The sequence below is a fragment of the Alligator mississippiensis genome, chromosome 10, assembly GCF_030867095.1.
Source record: "Alligator mississippiensis isolate rAllMis1 chromosome 10, rAllMis1, whole genome shotgun sequence".
Lineage (NCBI taxonomy): Eukaryota > Metazoa > Chordata > Crocodylia > Alligatoridae > Alligator > Alligator mississippiensis.
In genome coordinates this window covers 62141646-62167018 of record NC_081833.1, presented here as the reverse complement: position 1 = coordinate 62167018, position 25373 = coordinate 62141646, and the positions used below count along the sequence as shown (strand labels likewise).

At 42.1% G+C, this 25373-nt stretch overlaps 1 protein-coding gene across 2 annotated transcripts in view; it reads left to right on the top strand.

The window, feature by feature from the left end:
• WTIP (WT1 interacting protein) overlaps positions 1–25373 on the top strand; it is a 115408-nt gene that overhangs the window by 31314 nt on the left and 58721 nt on the right. For both annotated transcript variants that reach the window (XR_002091947.2, XM_006274338.4), the window contains exon 2: positions 13314–13415. Coding sequence is in view for 1 of the 2 variants with exons in the window: in XM_006274338.4 (XP_006274400.1) it covers positions 13314–13415 (102 nt within the window). In the remaining variant the exon portion in view is untranslated. The remainder of the gene's footprint in view (positions 1–13313; positions 13416–25373) is intronic.

The following is a 25373-nucleotide window of genomic DNA, read 5'->3' as shown; positions in this document are numbered from 1 at the left end:
ACCTTTTACCCCTGAAAGGTTTAGCTGACTGTTCTTTGGAGAGTCTGTGCTCCATTTTCCAACAACCCCTTTTGAGAGGAAAATAGAGCACTTTGTGCTTGAAAGCTTGTCTAAAATCTCTCATAACCATGCAGTTGTCCCATAAAAGATCACCACCCAAAAATATCCTAGCCTTTTGCAGTTAATATTTAGTCATTAGTAATTGAGCTCAGCAGCTACAAAGCACTTGACAAACAGAAGTTGCTTAGTACTCACCACAGCACCAGGGGAGCAGGGATCAGGATTCCAGTTTTCTGAAGTTGTGGCACAAAGAAGTTAAGTTTGCTTGCAATTACCAGGGGAATCGGTGTCAGGAAGAAGACTGGAATGTGGTACCTAGCTCAGCCCTGTGGCGCGACTGCTGCACCGCTCATATGGACTCAATCTGTGCTGCCTTCCTTGCATATACTCTTACAAGGGAGTAGTTACAGTAAGAAAAATGGGCCACGTTTTCAGCAAACTTCCTTAAATATGCTTATATAGTAAAGGTTTTCTGCCTGCAAAATAGATGGGCTTACAAAATTGGCAGGAATATTGTAAAACTCTGCACTCCTAAAAGGGTCTAAAACACATGTTGAGTCAGGAAATTCAAAATGAATACTTTTAATTTCAACTGTATTTTTCACTGTTCTCCTTGATTAGTGCAGCAGAAGCAGAAAGCAGGATCAGAAACTGCCTCAGCCAGAGACAGCCATGTAAATTAGATGTAGAAAGGACAAATTCTGCCCTCAGTCTTGCCTTTATACCTCTGTATGTCTGCAGGATCGTAAGCGAGGAGTAGTAACTCTCAGCTCCTGTTACTGCAAATAGCCACAGGTTGTGTAAATTGAAAGCCCTGAAAGGCATTATGGTGTCTGTATTAATTAAAACATTCTTAGGCAAGCTTGGTTTTATTCTTTTGTTCATCTGTTGGTGCCTTTAGAGTCTGAAACTTTTGGAAAAGTCCTCTCCATGGAGATCAGCACGTTCTCATTTTTTTTGCTGCATTGTTTTTTTTAATTTGGAGAATGGGCAAAAAGAAGCTGCCATCCCCAAAATGCCACGTGTGCTCACAGCTGGGCCATCTGCCTCTCCTCCCCTCACACAACTACTTTGCACATCTGCTCAGGACAGAACTATGCAGTGAAGTCAGGCAGGCATATATTGTCATTATCACCTGTGCTATTGTGGCATGACATGGCACTGATGTAAGGGTAACTCCAAGTCCTTCTGTGGTAAGGCTTGTAGCACAAAGATGCTTAAGGAATAGTAGAGAGGAGAGAGGATTCTCTCTGAAGCATGACTCTCCTTCCTTCAAACCAGCATGAGTCTTCATGCTTTTATTATTCTCACCTGAAGGCCCTTTTCATTCACAGCATCACAAGAGTCACTGCTGCAACAGTCCAAATGCCTGCTGACTGTGGGAGTGAGCTCTAACCCTAAACTCTGATCTATGCAAGTCAACTCAAAGGACTACAGGTCAAGGACTGGACCCCCAGAGAAATTACTTTCTCCAGGTGCTTTGCCACTTCATGAGTCATATCAGAGCTGCCTTACCAGGACCAAGAAGTGAAAAACTGAATTAATGTTTATCAGTATTAAACTGTGGGGCCATATCAGAACAGGGTTAGAAGTTCTGAGGTCACTGTCTAAGTTGGATAATTTTTTCAGATTCTCAGACATCATCTTTACTGGATCTAGATTTGAAATCACATGTCCTGAAGAAGCACTGAGTGGTATAAAACAAGTTGGTCAGGCTTCAAGTGCAGGTGAAATAGGTGTCCATCAACTCTAGCAACAAGTTAGGGGAGAGCAAAAAAACCCCTAAATTTCATAGATTGTAAGGCTGGAAGGGACCTTGGAAGATCATCTGGTCCAGCCCCCTGCACCAAGCAGGAAGCATATCTGGGTGTCAGGTGACCCCAGCAAGGTGACTGTCTAGTCTCCTCTTGAAGGTTTCCAGGGTAGGCGATTGTACCACCTCTGGAGGGAGCTTCTTCCACAGTCTGGACACCCTGACTGTGAAGAAGTTTTTCCTAATGTTGAGCCTGAATCGGTCTTCCAGGAGTTTGTGGCCATTACTCCTAGTTTTTACCTCGGATGCCCTAGTGAACAGTTGCTCACCAAGCCTTTTGTAGTGGTAAGCTGCTATCGGGTCCCCCCCCTCAGCCTTCTTTTCTTCAGGCTGAAGAATCCCAGATCCCTCAGCCTTTCCTCATATGGCAAGCCATGTAAGACTCTGGTCATATGGGTGGCTCTTCTTTGGACTCTCTCAAACTTGTCCCTGTCCTTGTTGAAGTGTAGTACCCAGAACTGGACACAGTATTCCAGCTGTGGTCTCACCAGTGCGAAGTAGAGCTGAAGAATCACCCCTTCGGTTTTGCTGGAGATGCATCAATTGATACGTGCCAGAGTATTATTTGCCCTACTGTCTACAGCATCGCACTTCTGGTTCATATTCATACTGTGGTCTATTATTACCCCCAGGTCCCTTTCATTCATGGTGCCAGTCAATTTGCAAATGACATATTTACAATTTGCCATCGATAAAGTATTTGCTGTTCAACTTAGTGGTGCTGATGCTGTCAGCCAGTGGCAGACGATACTCTTTTTGAATGAGCCACTTCAAAGTTTGTTGTTTAGAAGTTCCTAAATTAGCTTGAATTCACGTACATGTGTAATTAACTAGTGGTATAATAGTGTAAATCATTATGGCTGGAACTGAAAGTGATAAGAGACCTCCTTTCAGCAAAGTCTCTTTAGGGAACTGAATATCATACAAGAAAAGCTGAAAAAGAAACCAGTGATGCAAAACAGTCAGTAACTTAAGATTTCTGAAATTAACTGGTTCACTTCCAGCTAGTGCATCAGAATCTGCTAGTTTTGAATGTTCACCTCAACTAAGTGTCAATAGTCCTACTTTTGAAAATAATCTTGGCAATATAAATTTACTTTTATCTCATAGTTCTGATGGGTCTTACAGAAGAGACCATCTGTAGTTGTGACTATGCCTTCAGGCAGTAATTTGATGCAAACGTGTCAAGTTATTCATGGACACTTGAGGAGGAAACTGACCATGGCTCGATACAAGCACATTTGTAAGGCTTTTTCTTTGGATTACAGTGGAAGAAATTTTTAGCTTTCCATTTTTCACACCAGCCTTCAGACAAAAATGTGTAAAGCAAGATTTGTTTTTTTTACTCCTGTTCAGTGGTTGAAAAAATTATACTAAGTACCCTAGCGAGAAATAAGAAATTGGCAGATCATCTGAGTACCTATCATATGTGGAGAAATTAGACTGAAGCAAGATTGTACAATTGATAAAGAAAACTAGCACTAAATTAATTATCTGATAGAACATTGGCAAGCTCTTTGAGAAGGTCCTTTTGATCTAATCAGACTCTGGAATAGAAAGCATTCCTCTACAGGGATCAGCAGACAAGCTCTATTCATCCTGCAATGGGAAATGTTTTAAATTCATGGTGTTTCTTGGGAAATCTGACTGTGTGATGAAAGAACATCTCTGACGTATTACCACAATGGAAATTCATGACTGCTTGCTACCTGGGCAAAAATATTCAGAAATGAAAATGATTCAAGATCTTGGGCATGTGGTCAAGAATGGAATTATCTTTGCTATGAATGTTGCCAAGTATTACTCGGTTATCCTGAACTTCACCAAAGACCATTAGTAGGCAAGCAGAGATGACAATGATTTGTTAGATTTGTTTCTTCAGAAAAAGCGAGAGAAGACAACATTAAAATTAAAGAACATTTTGTTGGATTTTGGAATGTGACAGATTCCAGTGATGCTGGAATGACTGCAGAGCTCCTTGAACCGCTACAAGAAATTAATCTCACTCGGTGATTTGAACAATGGGTCAAATATAAAAGCAAAAAAGGCAGAATTAAGAAAATAATTTGGAAATTTAGCCAGAAACTGTTTTTTGTCCCCTGTATTACATATTTTTTTTAATTTCATGCTCATTGTTTTTGTGCATTGAAGCTGTGATTTTAAACATGATTCAGTGCATTTATACCAGTGGTGTCCAACCTTTTGGCCCCATGGACCAGATGACTGGTGCTGGGTCAGTCCATGGGCTGGATCCAGTCTGGGCCCAATCCGGTATACTAAGATGGCCCAATGTGTAGCCCCAGAACTATGCACCAGATCAGGCCCTGGCCTCCCACCCCAATTTGGGCCCCAGCCCTGTGCACCAGATGGTACCCTGCCCCAGATCACCCCCAAACCCTGGCTTTACCTGCAGATCCATGTCATCTGGTCTGCAGGACTTGGAAATGTGGTGAGGGAGTGGTAGTAGTGATAGGGAAGAGCCCCTTGGGTTGGATGACATGGGCCAGATTTGGTTGACACAGGTTGAGCACCACTGGTTGATACCCTTTTGCAGCTTTGCCAGAGTGCTGAGAAGCAATACAGCAACATATATATGGACAACTGTTTCCAAAACCCCTTACTGAAACAGGAGAGGAGAGCTGCATTGATGTGATCTGTTTGCTTCTAGCAAGGTTACAGTCGGAGGCATTTATTTCAGCTGCTAGTGAGTCAAACTTAAAGGGACCAAAAGGAACCCAAAGTTAAAGTGTTGCTGAGCTGCTGTCTACCAAAGTCTGCTGTTGTAAAATCTTGTGTGAGACGTTAGTTTGATTATACTTTATGCAGTCAGCATTGCAAGCAAATTGCTTCCAGAAGCTGAAGTGGGTATCAAACAGTATGCATCCTTTGTATAAGGTAAAAAGCTTTGAGGGATTTCTTTGTAAACTACTGCTCTGATAAAGGATCCAGTATCCTGACTGATGATGCTAAGGAACTGTCTGATCTGCTGCAAATCAAAGCTAGTTTCCCATAAGAAAAATAGCTTGGAATACAAACCAAAAAGAATATCTGATTACAAGAACAGAGATGAACTAGGCACTAACCCTGAAAAGAAGTCACTTTTTAAGTTATGGCTTAGATACTGCTTTATAGACAGGTAAACATTTTTACAGAGCAGCACAATAAATCGCTTGAGATTTTCGTATAGTAAAGTAAACTGTCAAGATATTACAACAGCAGTGCATTGCTAATAGCAAAGCATTAGATGATGGACAGCTTGATAAAGACACGTCTCTAGTACCAGAGGACGAGGTGTTTTGTAATTGTGGTTGGAGCAGGATTGCAGGCAGGCAGCATCTGGGAGCACAGCAGAAGTGGAATTCAAGACTCAGGGTAGAGGCAAAGCTCAGGCTCAGTGCTTGCTGGAATGATTCTGAGAGGGCTGCAGACCCATGAAGGCAGAGTTTCCTTGGAAAGTGGCCTAACCTAGTTATCTCATGCTGAAAGTACACTTACGCAGATATACTGGTTCCTTGACGCTAGTTGCTCTCTGGCATCAAAGCCCCATATCTATACAATACACATAAGATCTTGGCGGGCAGCCAAAACCTGGAATATGCCCAAAAGCTGCACTGGAGCATATGTGCAAAACTAAGCTTTTGTCCTTGTTACAAAGCATATCTATTGTACTCAGGATCTCTTAACCCAGGGGTTTTCAATAGGGGGTACTTTGGAAGACCCCAGGGGGTACACAGCAGCAGCGCGGAGAAGCCACCGGCACTTCCGGTTTTGCTGATGGCATTTCCAGTTCCGCTGCCGAGGGACACCCCGCCCCTCCCCATCAACTGGTTGCCGGGGCACCCCCACCAAAAAAGTTTGAAAACCCCTGTCTTCACCGCTCCTGTACCCACTGCAGCTGCAGAGCAAGTGAAATCCACTAAATGTGCCACTTAAGACTTGATAGGGGTAGGTGGGTATTTGATTTTGAAGTTCTTCGCTGTGTCCAGATTGCCTTGTCATCAGTAAATGAGAGTGCTGGACTTAGTTCTTTCTGGGTGATACTGCGGTATTAGGAGGTTAACAGGGAAGGCAACAAAGAGTATGCTTGCCTACCCTAGAAAACAGGCTAAAGCTGATGAAGCTACAAAGTAATAATGAACCTTGCGCTCTGCCTCTTTACCCTGATTCTGCATGGAGTAAAAAGCTTCAAGTTCTCTGTCCTGATTCATAAAACTATCCATGGAAATGGCCCTATTTCATTCCCTTCTTAGCCATGGTCTCCCACGAGAGATCCACACTACTGGACCAGCAAAATTGTGTTAAAAAGTAGGCAAAGGTTCATGACTGAGGGAAACTTGGGGAGAGTTAGTTCTGGACCATAGGTCTTGCTCCAGAAGAAGGAAGAAAATGACCAGGAGGTCTTGCTGCATTCGGAATCTAACGGATAACTCATCTCTTACTGTGACTGACTTTACCTTACAGATGCACAGGCATGCACGCACACACAGACACTCCAAAACCTATAAACTAATCACTCAGTTTTTTCATACAAAGGGTGATGGTGACGGTAAGTAAACCGAAGGTGAATTAGATAAATATCTTGAGGCTCTGACCGTTTTGTTGGCAATATCTTTATCCTGTTTCAACAAGGAAGAAAACAAGCTTAGTGACAACAGAGATAAAGGCTTAATAAACGCTCCTCAGTTCCTTGTGTGGCCTGATTTCAATTTTGACTTTATTTAAGCAGTAGTTTTTAATCTGTATTGATGTGGCTTATTCAGCATTTCATGTCTCATTGTACTTGGCTATAGTATCCTAGGTGGTATGTGAGCTGTTGTTCCCTTAACCTCTGCAGTTACTGTACTAACAGTAAGTTATTGCTTCATAAATTATCATGCAAAGCCAGTTTCTGTTCTTTAAATGGAATCGGGCCATTATCAGGCTAAGTGGAGTCAAGATTCCTGGCATGAGCTGTCTGTGATTTTAAATGGGGATTTAAAATGTTTACCTGAAAGCATTCTCTATTCTTCCCAGCCTCTGTCACTAACAGGAATGGTTACATTGTCAAGTATAATTCACAGCTGTGTTCATCAATGACCTTCCCTCTATTAGGGAGGGACATGCCATATAATCTTAGAAGGTTCCTACATCATCTTCCCTATGATGAAAGGACATGTACTGTGCCTTTATGCAGGCATGTTTCTGTCATGATATATCCAGTTGGCTACGTTTCTGCCAAATGTGTCCAGGTTTGGATTTTTACCATTAAAAATCCAAAAGATTTCAAGATAGACTGTGTATTCAGGGCTCGGAAAAATTTAGCATTAGCAATGGAAGGATTATGCCCTTCTAGTAAGGTTTTAATAGCTTGGAAAGGGAAAGTGGAAAAGGGTCCTTAATTGTGGGAGTTCCAGAAGCCCAGCCCAGCCCCCTCTCACTGCCATGCCCAGCTGACAAAGAGCATTTGTGCTCTGGATTCCCAGAGGGGCTTGTCCTTCTACCTGCTTCTGTTTGGCAGGTATGTTGCATGTTTGTTAAAAGGAAGAAGGTGTTTTCTCCCTTCTAGGTCCTGTGGTCTGCGGGTACATCTACATATGGACGTGTCTGCATGCACAGGAACCACAGCTAGCTTTAGACTACCTTGCACTGGTCCTGCTAGCCATTTCTGTAGTGGGTGAAGCACCTGAGTTTTCCATGCTTTTCAAGTGAGTTTTACAGCCACCCTGAGATTTGCTGCCAGTTGCAGCAGCACTCAAGCTAGCTAGTTTAAAGCTAGCTCAGAGGCATCTGCAGAAGCTGTATAGCTCTGTTGTAGACATACCCCTGGCTCGGTTCCCCACCAGCTGGAAATTGTAGCCGTGGAGCAAAGGGCAGGGATTGCGTGTGCAGCCACCAGCTGCCCAGCTCCAGCTCAGCTCCTCGCTGCTCACCACGGGCACGGGCAGAGCCAAAGCTTTCTGGCTCCATGGGCCAAATCCAGCCTGTGGGCATATGTTGTTGCCCACTGCTACAGTAAGCATTCACTTCACACCTTCCCTAGTCCTCTCTGTACTGCTTGGCCAATGAGCACAGATTCTCTTTTCTCTGCCATTTCCCCTGAGACACATTCAGGTAGATTTCTGTACACTGAATTAAGTTATGTGATTGCTCCTTTTTTTGTTACCTGTTTCTCACAGAAACCACAGCCCTCTGTATAAAAAAAAAAAAGTCCCTGATTCATTGCTGAACCGCTGTTCAGAGGGAAGAGGAAGGTTATCACAATAAGTCCAGGTTATGTGCCCCCAACCTTTCTTCTCCCATTGCTTTGTGAATGGAGCTGTGCAGCCAGAGATTTATTTGTGCCATGTGTTACTCATTAATTCTAACTTTGCCATAATTCATGATGACAGGCCATGGTTATTTCCTACTGTAGACAGTATGTAGCATTTATCTCAGCAAGATATGGTGTGGCGGAAGAATAAACCTGCAGCTCAACTCTGATACATGGCCCACTGTCAAATTTAAGAGCGTGAGCATCAGATTCTACCCTCTAAATTCACGAAGGCACCTCCCACTGAAGTCAACAGGCCAAATTTCACTCCAGTTCTGGTGTTTATGCTATTCCACTGACTTTGATAGGGGTGCATATGAGGACAGAATATGACCCATGTAGAGTTACAGACCTGTGTGTGAGGATTAAGCTTGGCCTAAAGGTGTTCATACATTTACACATCCTTGAACTGGAAGCAGTACATCAATTCTGCAATGACTTCGCATAATCTTGGCTCATTGTTTTCTCTAACTTTATGGAGCTTGGGAAAATTGGTATTATGTATAGATCTGTGATCCAGATAGCAGAGTGGGTCACATCAGAAGCAGAACTGAGCTAAAGATCTCATGTTGAGAACCAGAACTGAATCTTCCCCAAATCCAGGGATGGCTTGATTTTATGCTCCATTTTGGAACTCTGGGCATAGGGCAGAATTACCCAGTCTACATGGGCTCTGTCAAGCTGGGGTTGGTACTTTTTCACATTACATGCATCTTTTACCTTTTCACTTCGGACTAAAGAATCATTGAAGCTAACTAAAAACATTGTTTGGGATAGTGCTAATTTGAGCTCATTTTAATGATTCTTCATTCAGCAACTTTCTCTTTCCAAATTACACTGATACATGCCCCTGTTCTGAGTGCTTAAAAAGCAACTACTGACCATGTCCTACAGTTACTTGCCTGAGTCGCATTCAGATCATTGCTTTTTCAACAAGACAACTTTGAGAAAGCATGTGCAATTAAACATGATGAACTGAATTAGATTCCTAGTATCTGGAGAGCTGTGAGAAGTTTGCTTTGCTAATTTCAGTCAAAAGTTTCAGTTTCCTATCTTTCAGCATTAATTGTTTCAGTGCGGTTTCTTGTTTTGTTTTGGTTTTTGCTGGGGTCCATTGTGTGTATAGGTTTGTCTATTCCCTGCCTTTATTTTATGCTAATCTTCAGGCAAATATCTTAGTCTGAGTTCAAGAATATGTAACCGCCCATAAGGCACACAACTCTGCCATCCCATGTCAGCAAAACCTTTATGCTAATACAGTAACACTTCTACATACAGCACCAGGCAAGATTCTTCCTAGATAAAGATATATACCAAATTACTAGGGCTTCTGAGATCCTCCTACAGTTCGTCTGTATTTCTCATGTGTGCAACTGGAATAGTTTTCATGTTAATGAACTGCTATCTTTCCTTACTGTTGGATTCTCAGATTACAGAAGAAGGAGCTGGTTACTGACAGCTTCAGTTTAGGAACTAATGGCCTTGTAGCAGCTTGCTAGCTCAAAACAACTCTTAATCCAGATCTGGATAATGGAAGATGCCCTCTGCATGAGCAGTGAAGAGTCCGTTTAATGTCTCCTATGCCTCCCCTTGTTTTTTGGCCAACCTGGAAGGTTGTGCCGGGGACAGGGGGGGAGGCGGGGGGGATGGGAATTTGGGGTGGGCTGAGAGAAGAAGTATAGCTGCAACAGCATGATAGCTGGCATAAATTAGAGCAACCCTAAAGCTGCTCGAATGTATCCTAGGGTGGACCTTGTATGAGGACAGAGCATAAAGGCACTTTGTCCTCTCACTTCATTCCACCATGAGCTACACTAAAAATTCCGTGGCTACAAATGAAGATTATATCTAATATGCTGACTAATAGCATTGCTGGGAAGGATATACAGGAAAAGCATATGAATTATATGAAGGCTTGAAAAAACGGATTCAAACAATAACATAAAAGAAAATTATAGGAAAGAGATATGCTTGTTCTGTAATACTACACTTTTTTTTTAAAAAAGGCATAGGAAATAAATTATAAACCTAAGTGATGTTGCTGTTACCTATGGCCTCTTACCAAGCCAACAGCATATAGCCTGGATTCCAATTAATGGAAAAACTGATCATAAATGGCCATGAAATTAGTGATTTTTCCAGAACATTATGAGATCACACCACAGCTGCATGTATGTTTGCTGCATACATATTTTTAAAAATATATTATTGGAATTATACAGGCAGTCTGTTTAGAATTCCAGTCATCTCTGTGGTCATTCAGTCCTGCAATTAACAACCAGTCTTTTAGAGAAAACAAACTAACAAACAGACAGCTGCTCATAATGAATCATTTGGTGGGGAGGGCAGAATAAGCAATGCATTCATAACTCTATAATTCACGTGCTTCTCCTGGTCCAGACAAATGAGGCGATAGTTTTTATAGGCCCAAATGGTTCCTGGCTGTAGTAGGTCTGGCATTGACTAAAATTTGCGTGTGAGATTTCTGACATGCATTTCAGGAAAAGGCAGAATGTGAATTTTTGCAATTTCTAGAGTAAAAATAATTGGAGAAAGAGAAGAAAGACGTCCTAATACATGGATAGTCTGCCTCCATATGAAATGTCAGTGGTAATCATTCAAAGGTCCACAAATGTCATGAAAGGGTGGACAAAATGGGTGCAGATTGCGGGTAGTAGTGTCAGACTCTGAAAGGGTTGTTCTTGCCTGGGTCTTTTACCAAAAAAAGCAATTGAAAGACCTTAGGCTATAATAACAGCCTGTCCATTTCGAAAATGCTCTGTGTTGTATGTGTAACCCCTGCAGCCCCAGGATGCCTTGATGGAATTGCAAGGACACAAAGGACCATGTTTGTTCTAGAGTTCATAGTATCTGTTTGGGCAGATGGAGGTTTCACTGGTTAACTTGATGCCCTGACAGTGCCTCTGTCGTATAGTTGTTACTATGTAAGGTAAAATGCTGCACTTTTGGATCAAAATGTTCAACAGTGATCAATAACTAACTTTCATCAGCCAATGAATCATTAACTGATAGTAAATAAGAGTGTTCCTACTCTTCAGAACCTTGGGTTAGGGAGTTTTGACAAGATAGCAAATATGTTAAAAGTTCTCATTCACTGTATTAAATCAAACTTCATAATTAAAATATTTTCTTACATATTTTATGTACAGCTTGGTAGACCTGTATGCAGGCAGTTTAAAGATGGTCTACCTGGATTTTGGACAGCACGTGTAACTTATGGCATTGACCTGTGGTGACACTGACATTTAAAGAACCTCGTCTAGTACAATATTGAGCTCCAAAACTTAGGCTACCTATACATTTGCTCGTTTACGTTCTAACTAGAATGTGTCGGAGCAGACTCGATTAATCAAGTCTGCTCTGTGTTCTAAATAGAATGCTCCAGCATCACCTCACTGTCATGTGTATTAAGCCCGGCACGCATTTTTAAATGGCCATGGGGGCATTTTATCTAAACCCCATCAAATGAAGTGTCTTGTGGCCATTTTAAAACACATTGGGGCTTAATACATGTGACAGTGAACTATTTTAATTAGAGCAGCTATTCGGGAACCACTCTAATTAAAACGCCCTCTCCCCACCCCCAAGCACGTGTATAGGCAGCCCTGGGTTCTGTAAAAGGTTTTACAGAATGTTTTCAATAGGGAAACTCTTTTGTATTATTTCATTGAAACTAAATTGTTGTTACTGTTTAAATATTCCCCTGCAATGTTTATAATCCGAAACTCAAAGCCTAGGGCTACTGCAACAACATCAGATGACAAAGATGAATGCGACCCGTTTGTTTTCATGATCTTAGATGGGTGGGAGTCAGTTATAGTACGTGTAAAGGCTGAAAAACAAATGCAGTTTATAAAACACTTTCCATTTTAGTGTGCCGATCTATAACCCTGGCAAGAGAACTTGGTGGGGAGGGGTGGCTCCCAAAATATCTGTTTTGTTCATTTTGTTTTACCTTTCACTGTCCCTTTAAATTTAATCAAACTGTCTGTCTAGAGCAGGTTTGTCCAACATACCGCCCGCGGGCCGCTATGCAACCCTCCAAGCTGGTTTCTGAGGCCCGAGGTGCTGGGATGGGAAACAGAAGTGTAAACACTGTACTTTCATTTCAGGGGGGTGATGTGATACCGCTTCCTGTGAGGTCTTTGAATATGGCTTGCCAGCCCACTGAGTAATAAAAAATTCATGATCCGGCCCCACATTCAAAAAGGTTGGACACCCCTGGTCTAGAAGAACAACTGAGGATGCCTCAGGATATCTACAGTCACTCCATTCCTATTAGAAAGACCTTGCCTTTTTGTTCTCCTAAAAGCCATGTGGCGAATAATGGCTACATATGGCTAATAATGAAAAAAAAGAAATGTTATTAAACAGTATTATATCTTTAAATCATTTTAATGGACCACCATTCATATGTTAGTTACTTACTGGAGAGAAAAAAATCCCAACATGTTTTTCTTGCTCTTGTGCTAAATCAAATCTACCCTATTCTGTGGCTTCCTTCCACTGTTCATCTTGTGTTAATCTAGCAGTAACTTTCTTTGATGTGATTTGACCAACTAGATAATTTTATTAGTAATACTGAATGTAACGTTTTGGGTTAAGGTCACTTGCAATGTACAGAATATCTCACCAACTTGTTTATTTGCACATATCAGTTCTTTCCTGAGGACATTTGGATATCTTGTTCCCTTTTACTTTCACCTACTGTTTTGGGATTTTTTTTGCTTTGTTTAGCCAGCACGATTCTCTGAGCTATGTTTCACCACCACCTGCACTGAGAATTTTTTGCTTTCTTCGTGTGTTACTTTTCATGTGCTCATTTCACTCAAGGTACCTGCCTTAGACTTTGGTGCCTGGGTTCTGTTCAAGACGACTGGGTCACTGTTTTGGGGCCCAGTGAAAACACAAGGAGTGTTTCTAAATTAGACAGAAGGAAGGATAGATTTGCACTAACTAAATCAGATTTTGTAGGCAGTGGCTTCACTTCATGAGATGTGAAGGGACTGCAGGGGATACAGTGATTAGAATACAAAAGGCAGGGAATAGGGAGTCAGCCGCCTTTATAAATCAGTCAGCTTTTGTGAACTTCTGAGGATCCTAATGCTTGTTGTCTTTTTTTCTCTGTAGGTATTTGTATAAAATGTGGAAAGGGTGTGTACGGAGCAAGCCAGGCATGCCAAGCAATGGGTAACCTCTATCATACCAACTGCTTCACGTGCTGCTCTTGTGGTAAGTCAAATGTATATTATTCTTTAGCTTCCTCCACTGTTTATCTTTTGTTAATATTGAGCCATCAACCTGGGTGGTTTTTTTGCATTCCTTACTGTGGCAGAATTCCCATTCTTGCCAAAGGCTGCTGATTAAGGAAACTGCTGAACTATAAGCATCCAATTGTGCTTTCTTGGACAGGAGGACTTGGAACTAGAATTCCATTGACTGTATGAGTTACAGTTTCAAAGGGGCTTCAACCAGGCCTCCTTAATACTTCCCATGTTTAAATTGCTAGTGTATTTGGAGCTGCATATGTGCTACCAGATCTGCATATAAATGTTAGAATGTATACATGAAAAATCCATTTTTTAATTTAATTTGTGCATGTGCCCATTTTGTCATGTACATGTACAAATGATAATGTCCCAAAATTGCATATCACATTTGAATGTGCAGGATCAAATGAATACTGTGTGTATAAAATCTAGCTCTAAAATTAGTACAGTATTTGCTTTTTAAAGTTTCTGGGGAAACAGTGCAGTTAGCTCTTTGCCTTGCAAGAAAAACTCTGGACATCTCACAGTATATTTTATAATTCCTTTTTGAATCTACGTGCATATAAAAGGGATAGATTTTTCTTTGTGATTTTTAGTTAAAGACCTAGCATTGCTAGGGAGAAAATGGTGTATTTTCAATTTCCTCTCACTCGTATTGATGTCTTTCAACAAGGAGCATGTTATAATTTTATCTGAGAAATTCGTAAGTTTAGAGCACTAAGGCCAGAGCTTTCAGAAGTGGATGCCTAAAGTTAAACAAGGAGATCCTTATTTAGCACTAGCTTTGAGAAGTGCTAAGCATTTGCAAAGTGTTGATGATTCCAAGAGGAGCTGTCCATGCTCGGCACCTCTGCAAGTCGAGTCATTTTTATCGAGGTACCTAAATATGGATTTAGGTTCCTATTATATGATGGTATTGGCCTAAATGCAGAAGATCTTCTTGTGATGCATATACACAGACAAAAGACTTTGCCTCAGCAGAATATGCTGAGTGTAAATTGTTTATAAAAAGGATTAATTAAGGATTAGAAAAAGAGTAAAAGATTATTGGCACAAAGCCAAATAACTTTCTAATGAAAGGACCATTGTAAAGTTCACTTATGAAAGAATTTGCAGCTTTCCCTCTCCTGCTTTGTATAGATAGATAAATATTTGTTAAAAAAAACTGAATATAGACTGTAATTAACCCCATATATCCCTTTGGACCATTATACATTTATAGAATAAATTTGTTATAAAACTTAAAGTTCATTGGCTTTCCTGAAACAGTCCCAGCATAACACTGGATGAGAAGCTATTTTGTTGGTTCCCAAAACATTTGAAGTACTTGGGCATCCTGGATAAATGGAGGATTACAAAATATGATATCAGATAATATCTGTGCATCCTTGCCAAAATTAACTTACCCTAATTACATGGGACAAATTACAGCTCTCTGGAAGAAGGAATCAGTGAAAAAGCAGTCTAGACATTCACTCACTTCCACAAAGATTTGTATGCAAGTCATACTATTCTCAAACAAACAGAAGAAAAGATTTTTGGAGGTAAAGGAAACCATTTTATTATCAAAATATCATTCAAAGTTAGGTGCTCAAGTATTGCAGTAACGGTTCAAATTGGCCTCCCAGTGTTTGTACAACTGGTGACCGTGGAACAGGATGCATCTTAGGACATGTTCCCGCAGAACTTAAACTGTGGCAAGCTCCCCAGGAGTGCTAGTGGAGCTCCATGATTCACACGATTGACATGAGACACTGCACCACACAATGCACCACGTAGGAAACAATGCACGGTGTAGTCTCTTGAGCTTATCGTTACATTCATTCTAATGCAGTGGAGCCAAGCCCTGGAAAGAACATTCTGTGTGCAAGCTCGATTTCTGCTGGATTCACCTTAAAACAAAATTTACGAGTGACCCAGTACTTGTTTATTTTTTGGCAGTGTGTGCTGGAATGGTAGCTGTACTATTGATATTGCAGCACAGGTCCCAGCACAGGTGAAACGCATTTAATCCAAACATACATTCAGCTACTTACAGTGATCCCAAACCCCATAACCCTGGGCTTTGCAAGGGACCTGAAAAGGTTTTTACACAAACAAAACCATTTCTCAACTTCACACTTGATTTGGGAGAATAGGATTCCTGGAATGGCTTAAAAGAAATCTTCAAACAAGGCAGACCAGTACTGTAGGCAAGATTAGTGGATCGTAAGAACAAGGAACAGTGCCTCTACCTCCAGTATGAGTAACTGAAAAGCGTAACATGAATCAGTGCCTGGAAGCTGAAGCTAATTGAATTCAAATTGGAATTTAGGCACAGACTTTAATAAAAAAAAAGGGGTTATTATTAACCACTGGAACAAACTAAGAAAGGAAGAAGTGGATTTTCCATCTCTTGGTGTCTTCCAGAAAACCACTGAGTCTTCATTTGAAGATGCACAGTATGCAAACATAAGTTCTGGGTTCAGTTAAAGGGTAACTGAGTGAAATTGAATGGCCTATGATATAGAGGAGGTCAGACTAGATTAATTCTTCATGAGATCATAGGAAAGTAGAGCTTGGAAGAGACCATGAATTAATTTAGTCCAGCCCCCTGCTCAAGGCAAGATCATCCCTGACCAAACCATCCCAGAACAGCATTCCCCAACCAGTGCGCTACGGCACACTGGTGTGCCATCAGCCATGTCCAGGTGTGCCACAGAATCTTGGGGGGCGTGGCTACAGCCACCATTGCCATTGCGCCCCAGCTGGCTCCACACCGATACCCTCCCCCCACTTGGCATTTGGCTGCTCACCACCCCTCTTTCTTCTCCCCCTGACCCTGTGTCCAGCCAGTGTGCTGAGAGACAGAAAAGGCCAAGTAAGTGTGCCGTGGGACAGAAAAGGTTGGGAAACGCTGTTCCAGGAGGCAGGTCAGATTTGCCACTTTATACAACTCCTGCGTTTCGTTAGTTTATATCTATATACAAGTTTTTATATATAGGAACTCGCTTCATCAGATGCTATGAAAGGATATGCACAGAGCAGTATATAGAACGGAAAGTGATCCCAGTAAAGTGTCTGTCGGACTTGCTATTGAAAATTTCCAGGGATGGAGATTCCACAAATTCACTAGGCAGCCTGTTCCAATGCTCGACCACCCTCATAGTCAGAAAGTTCTTCCTAATCTCCAATCTAAGTTTCCTCTGCTGCAGTTTGAAGCCATTTCTCCTAGCCTTTTCTCTGTGGTTATAGGGGACAGGACTATCTCCATCCTCTTTGTAACTGCCCTTCAGATGTTTGAAGACTCCCTCAATCTTCTCATCTTCAGACTATATAATCCTAGTTCATTTAGCCTTTCCTCTTAAGTCATGTTTCCCAAGCGTCTCATAATTTTGTTGCTCTCTGCTGGACTCTTTCCAATCTGGTCTCTTCTTGCCTTAAACTCCATGAATCTTTGAGATACTGCTGGGCATGATTACAGTTACAGCATTAGTAACTCAGTGTGATAATGATCTAAAACAGTTCCCACACAACAGTTGCACATAACCTTATAACAAACCTGGGGTATCATAAGTTTAAGTGTCAGTCTTCATTGTCCTTCTTGGCAGTTTTTAAAGCATGATCCAAACTTCTCTCCAGGAGTTTACAGTCTTATTAACAACAAAATAGGTATATAGAATATACAGCAGTTACTTAAAGGCGAGAAAACTATTAGATACAGAGACACTGCAGACCTCATTTGGTTTAAATAAGGGCCCAATACTTAGCTATCTACAGTTCGAAAGCTGTATTTCAAACCCTCAGGAAATAGTTCGGAAGAAATTTGTAGAGATTGCTCAGCATCAGCCTTTGTTCAATGGAGCATCCAATGGCCTCATTCCAGAGGTGGACAGCGAATGTTTTAACCTTGACAAGGAAGACCAATGTAATTTCATGAATAAATGGGGGAAAAATGCAGATAAGATCTAATGCTTCCTTATTTGGCATAGGGCAGTCTCTATTTCCCCAAGTATAACTCTTGTTTTACTGGCAACAGACACACTGTTGCCTCAGGAAAAATCTGTAAAAATGCATCTAAAGATTGTTGGAGAGCCTGCTTCCTGAAAGACACCTTTATTTGTAAATGGTAGGAAATCTCCAAAGTATAAGAATACTAATGAAGGATTTCACATGGACTAGGATCTAGGGCAGGGGAGGGCAATTATTTGAGCCCACAGGCCATGTAGGCAGTTTTGGGGAGCTGTCGCAAGCCAGTCAGCACCCCCTCACTCCCCCACAACAGCCTGGAGCCCACATACCCTGTAGCTCTTCACTGTTACCAGTACCCAGCAGCAAAGTTCACAGCCCTCTGAAGGGCCTCGGCTCCATGGTGATTGGTGAGGACCCCCATGCACAACCCCAACCCACCTTCACCTGCTCCGGACTTGCCCCAGCCAACACGGACCAGCTCCAGACCAGCTGGGACCCACATGCACAGCCCTGACCGCAGCCTGCCCTGTGCCTGCTCCGAACCAGCCCACCTATGATGAGCAGCAGTGGCAGCTGGGCAGAAGCTGCTGCTAGGCACAGGAGAAAAGCAGCTCCCTCCTGCTTGCCGCTGCTGGGCCCTTTTTGCTGCAGCTGCCTGGAGCCCATGCCCAGGCTGCCTTGTAGCTCCTCTCCACTACCACTGCTGCCCTGCTGGGCAGTCTGGAGGAGGCACTGGTGGTGGTGGTGATGACAGTAGAGAGGAGCTTCAGGGCAGCCCAGGCACGGGCTCCAAGCAACCATAGCAGGGAGGGTCCTCGTGGTGGCGAAGGCAGGGCTGCCGCTTTTCCCCCACGCCCAGCAGCAGCTTCTGCTTGGCTGTCACTGCCACTCATGTTGGGCAAGCTGGTCCAGGGCAGGCCAGGATCTGGGCTGTGCACATGGGTCCCAGCTAGTTCAGAGCTGGGCTGCTCTGCTCTGGGTGGGTCCAGAATGGTGTGTGGCAGACTGAGCCAGGGCCAGGGCTGTGCATGCAGGTCCCCACCAGTCCCCATGAGGCTGAGGCTGGAGTCCAGCTGCAAACCTGCCCCAGCCCTGCTGTGCACCTGTGGGTAGTGGGACATGCCACAGGTCAGATGGCACCTGGGCCAGGTGGGACCAACAGACCTACTCAAGGCTTGACAAAGTCCCTCCATCGGCCAGATTCAGTCCACAAGCTGGATTTTGCCCATCCCTGATCTAAGGCCAAATTTGAAAAGAGTTAATTGCTTAGCAGGCTGACTTTTTTTAAAAATATGGCCTCGTAAGACCAGGGTCTGCTAGAAATGTCTTTAGAGGCAGAGATCAGTTAACAAAAATGAAGTGACATTTTACTCGAAGTAAATAATAAATATAAATACATTACATTCTACGATATAATGGATATAACACCTACAATATCTTTAAATATATTAATATAATTATATAAAATTCCCAATTTTTGCTTCTTTACTTGGAATCAGTTGCCTTAGTGAATATTAAATGCTTGTTCCTGAAATCAGTGGCAGTTGAGCACATTGATAATCTCTCAGGGTCCAGGCCCTTGCTCCTTTGGGCAGCTTATATTTCCTGTGTATGCTTCTCTCTGTTAATGAAGCAAACCCTTCTCTCCTGTAACAGGACACGTTGAGTTATGGTCAGCTTTATATAGATCAAATAACTCAACTTCTTGCAATGTGGAAGCCAAAGCTCTGGTTTCCATGGTGTGTGAGGGTACAACATAGTTCTTCATATGCAGTCTCTCAGAGAAAACAACTGAAGCTTGGAAAGATATATTTAAAAAAATGCTGGGTTAAAGTCTTCTCTCAGGTATGACACTTGGTAAAACCTTTTTCAGGCCTTGATTCAACCAACCATTAAGAATATGGCCTTGTCTGGCCCAGGGGTTTGAGTGCTGAGCTCCTGGTGGGAAGGCTGAGAGTTCAACTTTGGGTGTGGACCCAGAGTCTCAGCCAGAAAGTGGGTCCCCGGTAGGCATAAGGAAACTTATTTTGACAGAACAAGGAGCAACTGTCTCAAGTTGCAGGAAAGGAAGGTTAGGTTAGGTATTAGGAATAATTTTTTCACTAGGAGGGTAGTAACCACTGGAACAGGTACGCAGAGAGGTGGTGAAATCTCCATCCTTAGAGGTTTTCAAGACCCAGCTAATCAAAGCTTTTGGCTGGGATGATCTAGTTGGGGATGGTTCTGCTTTAAGGAGCGGGGTGGACTAGATGACCTCCAGAGGTCCCTTCCAACCCTAATTTTCTATGATTCTGTGATTCTATTATGCTTAGAATTACTCTTATGCTTAGGTGCTTTTCTGAGTGAGGGTCTTAAACAGCAGAGAGAACAGTTGTGTCAAGGCCATACACTGTCCTTCCCGCTAACTGTAAAACATAACTATTGCTGGGAATCTTATAAGCTTTACTTAAAAAAAAACAAACCAAGAAGAGACGTATTTCTCCCATGTGCTAGCATTTCAGCATGAGGCAGCCTCTTGGAAAGTATAATTACCACTATGGAATTGCAGTGGTGTACTCTAAGCACATGTGATTGGATGCAGATATTTACTCTATCTATATTTGGTAGTGCTACACATTACAGAAAATAATAGTACCTTCTGTTACTGTTAAGGGTCATCAATCAATCCAATCCAAGTTTCAGCAAACAAGTCACTGTTCAACCCTGGCATCCTGTTTTCAGGCTGAAATGTTAAGTTGTGTTAATGATGTATTAATCTAGGCGTAATTAAAACAATTTTATTGTCAGCCATAGGAAAAATGTTTATAATGAGGGATATCAACATTACGCTTACGTTAATTCCAGGATGATTGTAGATTTAGAGAAACTGAGCTATGAGGAACTAACACAGCTTTAACCCCTTACGTCTGTTCTAAATACTTAGCTGCATTTCACTGTGAACACCAGTGACACATTCTTCTTGTTTATTTAAAGGCAAATGTTTGAACATTCCATTTGCCTTTAATCTCCGCTTCAGCCAGTGGTTTTAAGGAACAGGAAATCATAGTGACATCAATCAGGGAGCCTACAGCAAACTGTATAATCCGAAAGGTATGCAGTGCATTCCTTACCTAGCTATTATTGATCATGCTGCAGCATTCACTTGGGCTTTTGTATAGCAATTTAATATAAGTGACAGCTTGCAAGATATCACAATCTCAGCTGATGACCTCATGATGGTACTGATGTTGCTTCAGCAAGAGCTGTTTCCAGATTTCAGCAAGCTCACTGCTGGAATTGCATATAAGCACACAGGGTACCTTGTGGGAGGGCAGAAGCACACTATCTTGGCAGCAGTTCAAGAGAATTGTTGTGGGCCCACCCACAGCAGTGGTCACTGTTACCCCTCAGGGCACCACATGCATTCCTGAACCAGCCTGTGTACTTGAGTAGTAAAAAGAGAGAGTGGGGTCATGACTTTAGACTAGAGATTGTTTAGGGAGGATACCTTTGTTTTGGTACCCGGCCTAGCGCAAGAAAGCCCCAATCCAGACTGAAACCTTTGGGTGCTGCTGTGGTATAAACATCTATTAATAACAATCATGGCTGTACCTATGCAAGAGACCCTTTTGCAGACTGGCATCACTGAAAAAGCACCTTTGAACGTTAGGTGACTGGGATTGAATCGTTTATTTTTGGTAGTAGCAGTACAACCATAACATCTTCAAGGACCTGTCCCTTCATAGGATATATGTCAGAGTGTGTTTGCATGTTGGCAGCATGCTTAATTTTCAGTTGCTCTCTCCTCATGGCTTGGATCATACTGCCGACAGACTGTGTCTTTTCCAACAATACATTGTCAAACCAGAGCTGACCAGAACTCCAAGCTATTCGGTCGGATATCCTGAGGCATTGGTTAATATCTGATGCTGAGGGGAACATGCGCTGGCTGATGATTCAGTTTTTTGTATGTGGGAACATTCCTTCCTTGACCTCCATGGTTTGAAGCATGAGCTCTGGATGCCTGTAATTGTATAGCCACACATTTGGTTCATCTAATATTCCCATGTTCAGATTTCACCCGTGGCCACCTAGGTGCATACATATTCCAATATATTTGGACTGCCAATATATTTTGCCACATCCTAGAAAGGTGGCATGAGAGGCAGCTTCTTGAGGCAGGACTTAGTGGAAAGCTAAGTACTTCGGTAGGGAGTGCAGGGTTAGCTAAGAAGGACTGAAATGATGCCTGTACTACAGTTATTACAGTTGGCTGGTGGTTTTTCTTTTGTCTTCTTGTTGTCCTGTAATTAATTGGGCTCAGCAAGTGGGCGGACGAGAATCTGATGGTGTTCAACGCCAATAAATGCAAGGTTCTCCACCTTGGGAAGAAAAACCCGCAGCATCTTTATAGGCTTGGCAGTGCTATGTTGGCTAGCACTATGCAAGAAAGAGACATCATTGACCACAAGATGAACATGAGCCTGCAGTGCAATGCTGCAGCTAGTAAAGCGACCAAAACGCTGGCTTGCATCCATAGATGCTTCTCAAGCAAATCCTGGGACATCATTCTCCCCTTGTACTCGGCCTGAGTGAGGCCGCAGCTGGAGTACTGCGTCCAGTTTTGGGCTCCACAATTCAAAAAGGATGTGGAGAAGCTTGAGAGAGTGCAGAGAAGAGCCACGCGCATGATCAGAGGTCAGGGAAGCAGACCCAGATGACGGGCTGAGAGCCCTGGGGCTCTTTAGCCTGGAAAAGCGCAGGCTCAGGGGTGATCTGATGGCCACCTATAAGTTTATCAAGAGTGACCACCAGTATTTGGGGGAACGCTTGTTCACCAGAGTGCCCCAAGGGATGACAACTAGGTCGAATGGTCATAAACTACTACAAGACCGTTTCAGGCTGGACATAAGGAAGAATTTCTTTACTGTCCGAGCCCCCAAGGTCTGGAACAGCCTGCCACCGGAGGTGGTTCAAGCGCCTACATTGAACACCTTCAAGAGCAAACTGGATGCTCATCTTGCTGGGATCCTATGACCCCAGCTGACTTCCTGCCCTTTGGGCGGGGGGCTGGACTCGATGATCTTCCAAGGTCCCTTCCAGCCCTAATGTCTATGAAATCTATGAAATTGTTTTCTGCTAGAAATTGGTATAGCATTAGATGTCTGGCTTTTGATGATTATTTTAATAGATGGAGATTGCCCAGCAGCTAATGATAGAAACTTCTCTCAGCACATTGACTAACCCATATACGCATCTCTCTCACGGTATTTTGGTACACATAATGTGGTGCCAACTGCCTCAAGGCCCTATGAAACTTTAAGGGTGTGGAAAACACATAAAGGAAAAACTGACGTGCAATGATTAACAGGAATTTTATCTCTTTTTTATTTTCAAGGATTATGGTAAATGCCATGGAGAATTTAATAATTTCCTTAAATAATTTGTTTTTTTGAATTGTTATCTCTTGTAAATAGTCCAACAAGCTCTGTGAAAACTTTGTTGCCTTTTCAACATCTTCTAACCTCAGCCCTTTTCTCCTACCTCTCTTATGGCTTTTCCTTTTTGTCCAACTTTATTTTAAATATTTTTCTTGGAACTCAAGAGTTTTCTTTAAGAGAGAACATTTCAGCACGAAGAGCCTATATCTCAGATATCAATGGGTTAATTGCCATGTTTATCCCTAGTGACCTATTCAACCTATCTTCACCTCTCTCAGCAGTATCCCTGTCCCCTAACCATTTTATTCAATTGCCCTTCTATTTAGAACCCCTGCTTTCTGCCCATCCATTCATAGCATCTATTGGACAATGTCACCTCTGAAAGCTTATGCCTCTCTAAATGAGTTAGTCTCTGGTGTGCTGCCTTACCCTGTCTTCTCCCTGATTTCTGACTAACACACCTAACTACGTTTCTCTGTATCTCAAAGAGAAAGAGATGTGGGTAATTCATAGCAGAATTCATGCAGCACAGTTTACATTGTCAGTAGAAATTTGTATTCTTTTTTTCATGTACTGTAAGTTTAACTAGTGATGCATATAGCTAAGACATACAAAAAAACTAGAACTCTTGGTTCCAAAATGATACCTTTTATTAGACCAACTGGAAAATGGCAAGAAAATTGTCCTTTTCTGCAAGCTTTCGGGAATCAAAGTCCCTTAGCATATAGCTAAGGTTATCTAATACTTTCCATTATAAGCCCCAGCTTTCAGTGATTTATAACTTACCCAGAGTTATCTTAACTTAGGAGACATCTTTAATTACATACTAATTCATATGCACAGAAAAGTGAATACAAATTACATAGGCACCCTTATTTCTGGCAGATCCTTACTTTTGAGTGTTTGATCTTGGAATCTTAACATTTTTTAGCAAAAGTTATTTTGGATGAAATGCAGAAGAAATTAAAACAGGATCCTAAGAATAGCTATTAAAAGGTATAAAACAAAAGGAAAGACAGACTGAGTCAAGCAGAGACACTGCTAAATTATAAGAAGGGATCAGCCTCAGGAGGCTGCTTTTGCTTCATGTGATTTTTATTGATCTAAATTTATGCTATTTGTTGGCCCTACATGTTCTGAAAAAAATGCCTTGAACAAGGCTTTACAAATGTCCTTGACCTCTTACTCATCTGAGGACAAAGTGTGTTGCCTGGGAATAAAGAACCTGTGTGGCCTTAACTTTGCCAAGTCATGGTTCTCTGAAGCTGCCCCTACTTACCTTACATCAATCACTCCCTCACCAGTAAATCAATTCAGTGCTGTCACCTATCAGTGAAATAAAGTTTGTTCCTTCAAACAAAATTAAATCAATTCTTCCTCCTCACGCCAATTAATCATTTCTCTTTCATGTCCATCCTGATGATAAATTCACTTCTTACACACACGTGCACACTCCTTAGTACAATTTGAACTGTTCTTTGTATGTATGAATGTTGGGTATGCTGCTTCTCTCCCACCAGCTCCATCTTGGGCTTTCCTTTTTTGGACATATAGGCTTCATGTCATCATTTCTGCTCTGCAGTGCCACAGACTTTTGTCCTTGGACCCCTTTTCTTCCATTGCTACTGCTTTGGAGTGCTAAACATCAGTTTCCGCCTTAAACATGACTTCCATAAAGAGAATACCAGTTTAACACATCTTTGGATTTTCCTCTCTGGTTTGATTTCCTTCTCTATCTGTATATTGTAACTTGGATAGCTTCCTGTTCCACTGCTGAATAATTCAAAGAATTAGGTCCTGTTTCTAGGTAGAAATCCCTTTGTTCCTTGTTTCAAATGTATATAGAACTTCACTTAATTTAGCTGCCTTGTCCTTAAACCTACTTACTGGTTTCTCTGGAAAATTGCCAGGATTTGTTCTCCTCTTGACCTTGGCGTTATTTCCATCCTTGGTGTGCCCTAATCGTTCCCACTATGACTATTGTTATTGCATGTTCTGTGGTTTTCTTGAACCCTTGGGTTCCCAGGGTTAAGAGTTCCAGAAAGCTGGAGCCTGACTTATCGCCTGGAAACAAGACCATAGCACCACCCAACTCTGGTACTGTCAGCATGCTCTTACCCATTAGCCAAACTTACCTCCTTGCTTTCCAGATTTTCCATGGATTTGTTCAACCATTTTCTGCACTTTTCCCACAAACTGTCTCCTGGCCTCTGTACACTGTAGTCTGAACTTCCTCTCTGTTCCTTCTCACAACCTTACATAATGGAGCTGCTCTTTCACTAGTTGTGTCTTCTTCATAGTACCTGCTTCTCTTGACTTATCTTACCCCATGAACCCGACCTCGCCTCCACTCTCTAAGGCCAACCAACCTCATGACAAACTCTCTCTGTAAAATTTGTTAGGCAGCAGTGCTCAAGTATAAAAATTATATAAAATATAAAAACTATATAAAATTTAACCTGATCATTCTATTCTCTTCTTCCTGATAGTCTATGACATAAGAATTTTGTATTGTTCTGTCCATCTTCATCAATGAGTCCTGCTCAGGC